Source organism: Stegodyphus dumicola, chromosome 11 (genome assembly GCF_044657685.1).
Source record: "Stegodyphus dumicola isolate Sdum_Otavi_A_Nest chromosome 11, ASM4465768v1".
NCBI classification, from domain to species: Eukaryota; Metazoa; Arthropoda; class Arachnida; order Araneae; family Eresidae; genus Stegodyphus; species Stegodyphus dumicola.
Window position 1 is genome coordinate 110,832,576 of NC_140778.1, and position 12,265 is coordinate 110,844,840.

The 12,265-nt window shown below is 30.5% G+C and overlaps 1 protein-coding gene across 4 annotated transcripts in view; it reads right to left on the reverse strand.

Annotated features, from left to right (window-relative positions):
* The window catches only part of LOC118201408 (RNA cytidine acetyltransferase-like), a 78,573-nt gene that overhangs the window by 28,844 nt on the left and 37,464 nt on the right, over positions 1-12,265 (reverse strand). For all 4 annotated transcript variants that reach the window (XM_085827095.1, XM_085827096.1, XM_085827097.1 and 1 more), the window contains 2 exons: positions 9,658-9,871; positions 7,083-7,184 (listed from right to left, as the gene is read on the reverse strand). In XM_085827095.1, the coding sequence (XP_085683221.1) occupies positions 7,083-7,184; positions 9,658-9,871 (316 nt within the window). The remainder of the gene's footprint in view (positions 1-7,082; positions 7,185-9,657; positions 9,872-12,265) is intronic.

Here is a 12,265-nt window from a genome sequence, read left to right on the forward strand (position 1 = left end):
AAGGTATTCCTTCTCCTTCCTTAGGCAGATAGCACTTCGGTGATTTGCCACATTCAAATAACCCAGTCCTTGGTATGTTGAATTTACTATTTTCAGTTACTCAAAAATAAAAGTCAAGCTTTTTTTTAATCATGGTTATTTGTATTTTTTTCTTGATAAACCACTACTTGACAATATTTCAAAACAAGGACAAATGACATCATCGCTTGTTCTTTTGTTATCACAAAGGACATGTCTTTGAGCTAATCTTCAGTGTTAAAACCTTAAATGTGAACTAACTTCTACTCTCTCAGTTTGTGGAAATATTTCATTATTCTCAGAAATAACTGCACATCTGCTATTTGGATGTTTAAAATTGCAATCAATTTCAGAAATGTGATCTATATTTTATTTGGAATAAAGCAAAAACTCATGAATGTAAATTTCTACATTTTGAAATATTCCACAACCTATTTCTTTATTTCAACAGTGCAAGTGATTTTAAGATGTACCTCATAATTTTAGTACCATCAACAGGGAAAAGGGAAAAAAAGACACTTATTCTAAGCAAATACAGTCAAAAGTCATTAATTCGGACACCCATAATCCGGACCTCAAAGCTAAAAACTTTCTGTGCATGCGCCGCGTTGACACATGTGCATAGTCGTTTACGCATGCGCGTAAGACCTTTACGTATGCGCGTAAGACCTTTACGACTGCGCATATGTGTCTGCGCAAGCGCAGAATACGTTTTCGCGTGCGCGTTTTATGTATAACGGACAGTATAAGCTAAAATTATTTATTTCAGTTAATGTTGATGATTGCATTGTTCCTTAATCTTCGAATTATTTCCGGCTTATTATTTTTTGCAGACTGTAAGAGCAATTTTATAAAAGTAAACTTGAACTTTCGATTATGTCAAATAGAATTTCCGATACTGGAGCTCCCAAAGGATCTACAAAACGAAAGTATGTTCCGATGTCCATCAAACAAAAAGTGGAATTGCTGCAAAAAATGGATAAAGACATGAAGAAGGTGACAGAGAGGTTAGTGAAAATGAAAAAATTTCGATTGACAAGTTAGTCGGTATTCTCGGCACAGCAATTACGGGACTTGAACAACGAAACTTTGTAACTGAACAAGAAATTATGTCTGTTTATAGAATTAAAGAGAAAGTATTATTTCATAAAACGAAGCAACTTAAACAACTTACATTGAAAGAAATGTTTAGTAAAGTAAACAAATAAATATTAAGCTTTTTTTTTTTCTAAATTTTGATACCCTTTAGATCATAATTGTTCTTTATTTTATAAATTACGGTTTCATATTTTTAATTTTAGAATTTCTGCATGCCATCTTACAAGATTTAAACTGATGATCTATAATTCGGAAAAATCGATAATCCAGAATCGCCGAAGTCTCGACGAGTCCGGATTACGAGCTTTTTACTGTATTGATGATTTTAACTTATTAACTGCTGCTGTTAACCTTCCAGGATGTGTATACATAAGTTAGTCTGGAAACAAAAGTAGAAAATTCTTAAATTTACATAAAATTTTATACTGTTACACTTTGAAATAAATAAATTATTCATTGTCATTCAACTAAGACATTTCTTCTGCCAAAATATATTTCATAATATTATATATTTAATATATTTCATAATGTTATGTGTCATAGTAAGATATTTTTCTTACAAAAATGTATTTATTATAAAAATTATACTTAAAACTACAGAAAAGTGTGAAAAGAGTCAACTTTTTTTTTTTTTTTTTTTTTGAATTTTGGAAGTGTTGCTTCATACCATTTAAATCATGACATAAAAAGGACGATATTAAAGAAGTATATATCTTTTACAGAAAGCCAACAATCTTTTTTTAATTTAATTATTCTTTAATGAGCAGGGAAGTAAATATTTTGATAGAAATTAAACCATATTCCAGTAACAACTGTCTTCATGCACAATATATCGACAATCTGGAATCGCCGAAGTCCTGACGAGCCCGGATTAATGACTTTTGACTGTACAACAAATGAAACAATACATATGAATATACCTAAGCCACATTTCTTAATACTTATTAACAGCAGAGTTATCTACAGTGGCACGTCAAGTATACATCCATTTTGAAATACATCCAACTTGGTATAGACCTCTTTGGATGCAAAAATTTTTCTTAAGTATACAATATTTGTTTGGAATATAACTCAAATTTGTCACTGATGAGTCTAATTTGATGACTGAGCACATTGCACTTGTTTACGTCTGAGTCAAGACTATGAATACCCATGAGAGTTAGTAAGCCTGTTGCTATTATTCACTAAACAACCTACACTATACCTCTGAATTTTCAAATGATTTTGTACTTACAGTGAAAATCGTTTAACACGAAACCGAAGGGACTGAAATATTTTTTCATGTTAAAAGATACTAGAAAAAAAAAAAAAAAATAATAATAATAATAATAATAAAGTTAATTAGAATACATTTGATTTACATAGATATGTATATCTATGTAAATTTAATGATTTTTTTCAATTTAATAAAAAAATCAATGAAACAAAATCATCCACAAAAACTTAATTTAATACAAAATTTTCAAGTTTTTTTGGGGAAAAAAAAAAAAAAAACATTTATTGAGTTTTTAGAAAATAATCTGATATTTTTCTTTGCATTGTCCTTTTTAGCATCAACAAATTGTTTGATGTCATTTATTTTGTCATTCATTTCACCATTGGAATGTGCGTTTGAATAACTGTGCATGCTTTTCATGATGTTCCTCATTTCGGATGACATTGGAAAGGGATCTGCATTATTCATTTCATTTTCATCATCGGAATATACATCAATTATATATTTTTAGCTTTGAACAAACTTCAAACTATCTTTGTCTGCCATAATTGGGGCTATATACATATTATCATCATCTATTGCAGTGAATTCTTCCGATGACACAGTAGGACAGTTCAATAATACAGAAACTTCCTCAAACATTTCATCAAGTGTTGGCTCAGTTTCAATATCCTTCTTCTCCATTTCTTTTGGCACGAACCAAACTCACTGACTTCTTACACACACTGCGATGTACTTGTCACCAAATTTCAAAGCCAACTGATGAGTGATGAGATGTTTTTGTGTGGCGTTTGTATGGGCAGAGGGTGAAAGTAGCTTAGATAACAAAATTGGCTAGTGTCACAAGTTATTCCGAGGGTATTTCAAAGCCAAGTTATGTGTTATACGCCACGATATGTTTTAGAGACATTAGGTATTTTTGGAAGCAGACGAGATAAAAAATTAACAACCACCGCCTTTGCAGGGAATCGAACTACGGACCTCTGTAATACCGGCCCAGCATACAGAACCACTACACCACAAAGGCATGCCAAGAAGGTGGAAGAAATACCTTATATACTCCCCCTTTTAAAGGGTGACTGGGTTTTTTAAGGGACCCAGTCGCCAAATCCTGGGTGTGGAGAGTCATCATCCACAAACCTTTTAGTTCGGGAGCCACTGTAGGGACATTAGGTATTTTTGGAAGCAGATGAGATGAAAAATTAGCAACCGCCTTCGCCGGGAATCAAACCACGGACCTCTGGAAAACTGGCCCAGCGTGTAGAACCACTACACCCTGAAGGCCTACCAAGAAGGTGGGAGAAATACCTCATAATGTGCCAAGTTAGCATCCTGTCTACGAAACATGTGAAACCACCTCTCTTTCATTTCACACTCCTCTTAAATCTTGTCTGCGCTGCTGGTGTTTTCCGTATTTTGTTCATTCCCAAAAGGGAAGTTTTTTCGTGTTAAGCGATTTTTGCAAAATGCATGAATATACATAGCAGTTTGTCGGGACCATTGTGTTATTTTGTGTTAATTGATATTTTCGCGTTAAACGTATTTCACTGTATATAGATGGCATGTACACCCAGAACTTGGTTATCGCATACTGTAAGATGGTATTTACAACTGTGAAAAACAAAAATGCTATTAAATTGGGTAATGTTGCGAAGGGTGGGATCAATTACTAAACAAAGCTCAGAAGTATTAATTTAAAAGTCAAATAATAAAAATTGGCATTATATTTGTAAATTTTCACAGGACTAGTTTCGATGGTTTTACCGAACCATCATCCTCAGCTGCCAAAACTTGTTCAGTGCATTATTTTATCTAAATTAAAGCCGAGAAGTATTAGAGTATGCTGAAAAATTTCTTTTGATCAGGATTGCAGAAAATACTTATGTTGCAGCATCATATGCAGATATACTTTCCCCACTGTATTTGCATTTTAGTATTAAACAATGTTATAATAAAAATGGGATTTTTTTAATAAGAACAGATTAATTCATTTTTTTATTTATTATTGGGAAAGTTTGTCATACATCAAAGGATATGAAACAGATTAATAACATATAGCAAGCTACCACTGTATTTAAATTAATTTGAACAAAAATAATTATTTCAGAATAGTTAATGACTTGGAAAAAATGAACAGTCCTAAGACATGCCCATTTATAGCTGAAGTAAAAGGCATGTTTTCTGTAAGAAACTGAAAGATAATATCTTTAAATTGTTATTTTTTTTTTACACTATTAAAACTCAATTCTCCTGTTACTGAAAGAAAATTGTTATTAATGATCATTATTATTTTCAAATATACTAGTTTCTATGCTACTATATGCAGGACTTTTTAAATGTAAATACAAAACTTTAAAAATTGATTTACTGATATAATTTGTTTCAAGGCTTATAAATCTGTCGAGATTATCATCATCCTTATTGTACACAGTAATTTCCAATTTGTTTTGTTAAACAGTTATATATATATATATATATATCTTTATCTAAAATTCTAGGGAGGGGAGGGGTTCAAGTACAGTTAGCCAAATTTCATTAATTTGAATTTTCAATCACTCAGAAATATTTTATGCTAAATATAAGAAAGTACTATATATTGTACAAATTACATGCTAGCAGACAAACACCTTTTTTTTTAACATCACTATTTTTTTTCCTACACATAACACAATTTTTGTAATAAATAATTATAAATTTTATTCTAAATTCCATTCTTCTTTCAAATTAAAATTTATGGGTTTGTACAGTCTGTTCATTTTGATTATGAGATCTGCAACTTAATGCAGTTTTTAACTGCTCTGCAGTTCTGTTTTCATGCAGAAAGGAGGGCATTACCTTTTCTAAAACCTCTTCAAAATTTTATGTATTTGACTGTTTTATTCTTTGTTTATATTATAATTCTCTATTCTAAAGTCATTTTCACAAGTTCTTAACTTTATATGCTTAAATTTTTATTGCCACTTGGTAGGTGACTTCTTAAGTACATTAAAACAATACATTTTAAATTAGATTCTTTTTTTACACTTTTTTTTTTTTTTTTTTTTTTTTTTTTTTTTTTTTTACAATTGCATTGATGTTACACTAGAAAAAGGAATGACTAAATGCAAGAAGAAGCAGGTGAAGCAGAGTTACATTAGGTTAGGTTATCAGAATATAGAAAAGCATACTAGGGCTATGATGAAACTCCCACTATTCAGCAGTCTTAACTACTCAAGCATCAGAAGGGCATTCTAACATTTAACACTACTTTTAAGCACTTTTTTTGCTATTATTCTTATAATTATAGTCCTAATTTATTAAACTAAGAATAAATATGTATTTCTTAAATAGTAAAAAGAATGTCTCCATTTTGTTGATGCATGCAAACAAGCAAGGATACCCCTGCAAAAACTGCGTATAGGACTAAAGCTATGAAATACTCCTAAAGATAGACTGTAGTAATGGTGACTGACATCAACTTAAAATGCAGTAAAAAAATTTCCTCTACCCATCGATAGATGAAGCCACATGTCCAGCAGTGGAGTTCGGTTTTCCTTCAGGAAAATGTGGACTTCATTCAGTTTAAACACTCTTGAATTATTATAAGAAATCTTAGTCCAGCTTGAATCTTAAATTTTCCATCTACTGTATCCATTCCCCCCCACAAACATTTGAATCAAGGTTATCGGCATTCTAACAGTTAGGTTATCAATTATGGTTACTGGAATATGGCAAAGCTCATGAAGACTACCTGCTTAAGGGAAGGGATGCCTTTGTGGAGGAATTTATAAAGAAACCTGGCTCATATTCTAATAGCACAAACATGAGAATCAACCCTGCAGCCAGACTGTTTGCCTCAGATCAAACTTCCAGCAGTCAGCAGTTGTAACCACTCAGCCACTGGTGGGGCTCCAGATGAAGCAAGGAAAAAGTACAGTGGTATAACAGTCATATTAGACATCTATGTATCTGATACAATGTGCTACATTTATTGTTATTTCTAAAAATGGTCAATAGCCTATTATTGCATTCAAACTGAAAAGCTTTTCCATAACAAAACTTTTAATTACACCATTTCTCACAGTTTTTTTTTTTTTTTTTTTTTTTTTTTAAGACCACTCATTTGACTATTTTCAGGACTCAAATAATACATACATTTTCATTTTCCTTTCAAATTCCTCTGATTTAAAAATAAATCTGTTTGGCCATAAAAGTACCAGTATACATTATTTTTATATTTATATAAAATTATTAATTTATAACAGAAGTTATTTTACCTTGGAATCTAGAGTTATGTATGTTTTATTTCTGTTACATTCTTTTATAACAAAATACCAAAATGTTAAAAAAAGAGTCACGGTGAAAGATCTACTTCAGTAATAAAAAATACTTTATTTTGTTTAAAAAGCATCAAAAATGTTAATTAAAAAAAAAAAACAGAGTTAATATGTTTATATAAAAATACACCAAATTGTAATTAACAAATACACATACCATTTTTATAATAAATAAATAAATTTAACAATAAAATTTCACAAGAAGATTAGATCAAAAAAAAGTTATTCTATTGGAAGTATGTAAAAAAATATGATAAATAACCACTACATTAACATGAAATAAAACACTTCAAGCAATATTTATACAGAAATTGAATAAAATTAAATCATTTATGAAGTGACAAAGAAAAATGTACAACTTTTAAATTGTTATGAGAGATTTAGTGCATATACATAATTTACATTTCCTCAAATTATTAAATGACTTAATCTACCTGCTGTGAAATGATCCACGGTATAAGATCTCCAGATGCTCGTTTCCCATGAGAATGTTCCAAGAGTACACTTTCTTTTGATATTTTTCCTTCTAATGATACCTAAAAACAATAATTAAAACTGCAGCAATAAAAAGTTGCAAGTTTTATGAAATGTGATATAAGATTTAAAATTAACAGATTATAATGCTGAATAATTAAAATAATTAAAAGTATTAAGGTATTCCCAAAGCACAATTATTCATTATGTAAAAATTCATAACTGAGCTTATTTATTTCTTGACAACTGCAAATAAAAGTTCACAACCTCTGCATCTTCAGCTTTTTAAATAAAGTTTATATCATACTGTAAATTAATTAGTTCCATTTAAAGATATTCTGGCAAGTTAGTCATATTTGTTTTTGATGATTTGTTAAAAATAGAATAGCCTTGAATTTCAAATGACTAAAATCTTGATATCTTTACAGTAAAAAAAAACAAAAAAAAAACCTGAAATATAAATATCTTCAAGGGTCACATAAAATTGCTTTGGATGCCACGTAAAGTTTGTGGACCACCACTTTTAGACTCCTGCCCTAGCATAAAGGTGCTGATGTCTTCATGAAGATGAGCTTTTAATTAAAAATGAGCATCTTTCATAAAAGCACCAACATCCTACCATAGACATTACCATGCAAGAAAGAATTTTATATTTTTTAGTAATAACAATAGCAAACTAAAATTCTATTAGTATATTACTAAAGCCTTTTTTTTTTTTTTTTCTTCTTTCTCCACACCAAATCTGATTTTCAAATTTTTTCAAGTTAAAACTGATCTTCATAAAGGTAGTAACACTGTCATGTTGAGGCACTACCATGAAGATTTTGACTAACATTTGCCTAACACATATAAAAAGATTATTACTTTTATGATGTGGTATCTTATACAATAGTCACATATCAACCACAGGAGTAAGGTTTTTATATAATTTGCATTTGTTCATGTTGAAAAAATATCAAATGTGTTCATATTTCTTAAAAAAAAAAAAAAAAAAAAAAAAAAAAAACTGAAAATGAATAAACACACTGATGTGTAATGATAAAAGAAGACACCCAGGCAAGCTTGGTGCTTAACATTTTGCTGTCCATTGCAATTTGTGGGTTTTATATACTGCTGCTGAACATCTCCCAAAATTCTAAAAAATTTGCTGCTCGGTGCCGCCCTAAATAGTTTTCCTGTCATGACTTCTCCAAAATCTAAAAACGTTTGCTGATGGCATTGCATACATGTGAAAATACTTTCTAGAAAAAAAGCCAGACATATGCACTAGACATTGCTAGTCTCTTGGTATAAAATATTCAGCTTGATACTCAGCATCATGGAAGTTTATTTATCATGAAAGTAATTTGTAAAAAAATATACGCGTGTGTGTGCACATGCATGCATGCATGTGTGTGTGACAGTATTGGAAATTAAATATTCACTATCACCTACAATACTGAAAACTTTTATATAATATTTAAGCTGCAATTCTATTATTATATATTACATTATTCAATGCAACCCAATGACTCAATATATAATTTAATAATATTTTACTGCTTCTCAATGGTAATAAAGTTCTTTAATAGTTAAAATAACATCCATTTTCACATCAGTATCTAGACATTAGTTCCAATATTATTCATAAAAGTCAGATTTATAGTTATCTATATTTCTCAAATCACTTTGCATAAAAGTGCAGTACAGACCGTATAGTGGTTAGCAGAGCTGACTGCGATACCAAAGGGCCTGGGTTCGAGTCCCGGAAAAGGCATCGTTGTAACTGTCTATCTTTTCATAGGAGGCAAAGGTAGCCCACCTATTAGGTGCCTCTATACTAAAGTGGCCACTACCTCTGGCCTTAGTTGTGGCCAACCAAATTTGGCTGAGGGCTTGCCATTAGGGAAAACCTGTTCCTGATTCATCACTGCGACTCATGTGTCGCTTCTCACGAAAATGTCTGTTTCATCTCAGTATCTCCTCCCACCAACAGATGGCACAAGAGCTTCGACCAGCTTTCGGTCTTCTGCACCTCTCAAGCTCGCTTTTTGAAACACATACTATGGACTTGCAATATTTTTCTCCTCTCTACTTATCAGTTTTCCCATCTTAGGATTCACAGGCTACTTTCAACACAAGACCCATTGTGGGACTCCTTCCAGATTATAGGGAAGTACTATGTTAGTAGTAGAAGTAGAAACTCTGTATAACACCTCTGTATCAAAGTATCATTGGGGGGGGATTTTGCATAAAAGTACAGAAGAGAAACAAAATAATAATTTGAATGATGATCAAGATAACAGTAATATATAATTGATGATTTTAATAATTTCCATTATTAGTCATTGGTAATTTAAAATACAGCCATAATTATTCATACTGTTCCATCACAGCCTACATAAATAATGTAAGAGGACAGCAAAGAAATCTTATGGAGAACTTTTATCCTTAATAAATAAGATTACGAACATCATGAAATTCACTTACACTGATTATTTAGCCTTATTTTTCATAATATCTTTTGGCTTTGGTAAATTAATTAAGGTAACTTACTTGAATTGCACATAAAATGCTAGGCAACTCTGTGCAATCAACATGAACAGAAGGTAGTAGACAAAATATATGATGTGCGGGAGCATCAGCCATCATCATCAAATCATTAGGCGTGTTCTTATAATGTGAAGAAACAAAAAGGGCAACTAATTTCTGCAGAAATGCTTCTGAAGATTTGTGATAATTAAATAACACATCCCTATTGACGTAATATCTTTTAAAAGAGTTAAAGTACTTTATTTATAATACATATATTTATAAATGGAAGAGAGATAAGCAGTAAGGAACTTAAGAATGCATTATTATAAATACGCAAAGGTCACAATCAAAGCAAAATTTAAAAGTTCAGAGAGTCTTCTACATTTTCTGTTTATTTTTATTGTTTGAAAATACTATTGTGGATAGTTTATTGCATTTCATATATTAATTGAGTACATTTTGATACATAAGGTGAGGTTATTTGAATACAGCAAAGCATTCAAAGGCTATGTGCTTAAGATGAAGGATGTTTTCATGAAGAATGTTTTAAGGGAAATTGGCTCATATTTATATTACAGATGGAGAAAGCTATAAAAACCAATCTTACACCCAGCAAATGTGCCTAGAAATGCATTCCATTCAAACTACCAGTATTCAGCAGCCTTAATCATTAAACCACTAAAGTGAATTTGATAAGATACTTTTGACTAAACAGATTTGTGTCCAAAGTACCAAACTAAAAACTCATTATGGCATTCCCTGACAAACCAAAGCTCTTACTATGCCATATTTCTGTTTTCTGTCAGATGTTTTTTTCAAAGTATTAGTCAAATAATACAAATCAATAATTTATGCATAATGCTGTATATTACAGGTAAGACAAAAAGCATTTTACAAGAGAAACAGTTCTTATACAATAGTGCACTCTTTCTACACACAGAAAAGTATATTCAAGATGCCAATCAAACATACAATATAAATTTTCATAACTTTTTCATTTTTTGTAATTCTTTTTAGTATGTGTGTGTATGCAATACTTGCACACTATAGGTTTCCATACAGTGTTAAGACAGCACATAGCTTCATAAAATGACAATATTAAGCACAACATACTTCAGGGTTCATAGCCACATTTTAGTTAAAAAAATAAGCACTTTTCAAGCACATTTTAAGAAAAAAAATAAGCACCTGTCTAATTACATTATACACAACTGCATAACCTTAAAAATTAGACTTGTAATTTAAAATATGAGAAATGCAGTATTTATTAAGAGAGAATACTTTTTTTTTTTTTTTTTTTAATTTTAAATAACAGTTCAATTTACAGAACTAGTTTACAATGAGCGGAAAAAAAAACTTGAACTATATTACAAGCAGAACTAAACTATATTACAAGATTTAATGATGAAATTTCAGTTCAAAATAGAGAAAATAAATAATAATAAGGAATATTTATTGTATTCGCTTGGAACCTAATAATAAATACAATTTATTTTTCCACTCATATTGATATTTAAATAATTTAAATCTAAATTCTGAACATTTTCTAAATTTTCATTGTATATCAGTTTTCCCTTAACAGATATTGCAAGCAAAGTAATTTAAGTAAAAAAGAGGAACATTTCTGAAATCAGAAGACAGAAATTTGCTTCAGGCAGTCATCCTTTAACAGTAAAAGCTTAACTAACCCGCATACTTGGAAATTGGCGAATATTCGGACAGTCGAGCGTAACTTGAAAAAGAGGAGAGGGGGTAGACTGTAGCCGCTCTTTAAATTTTTTTCCCTAAATAAATACTTTTGACATTTTGATATGCACATCATATTAAAAATAAACCAATGAAACTGAAAAATATTCTGCTTAGCAAGCACAGTAAAACTCTTTTAAGTGTTCATAAACAAATCTCGGACAGAACATCAAAATTAATTATCTATGCAAAATATCGCAAACGTTATTGCACAATGGGTTCACTGTAATTCTTCCCTACGTGATATTACACAATCGGAATCAACAACTGCCAGTATTGGGAGAATAAAGAACTAAATAACTGGGGTGTTTTTCATTCTAATTTTCAATAGACAGCGTTAAATTTACGGAATAGAATCATTCTTCGCTTGGGTTGATAGACCGCAGAACTTTTAGTCCTATTCAATCCAGATTGGAAAGTGACCAAAAAAAAAAAAAAAAAAAAAAAAAAAAAAAACATCCGTTGCTTGTTTTGCAGCGAACTATAATAGTTTCAATATTCGAGATTTTGCAGAGAAAGGGGAGAACCTCCCAGTCTTCGTACTGTATAATGTATTAGGGAAAAAAAAAAAAAAAAAAAAAAAAAAAAAAAAAAATTATTTTGACTATTTGATTATTTTCCCTTTATTTAAGCCATTCCGAATATTATTCCTTAGAAAGCTAATCTGTGTTAAAACACAACCATTTTTGAAAGTTTACTATACTTCAGCAGTTACTGCAACTATGTTATTATAAACATTCATATATATGCTCATTATATAAGTATGACGATCATAATAAACATGAATATGAACTGACCAAGCGGAATGAGAATGCAAATTATTAAGATCTTGATAGAAATTCAAACGTGTGTAGTATTTGGGTGGGAGGAAGAGAATGCCAAA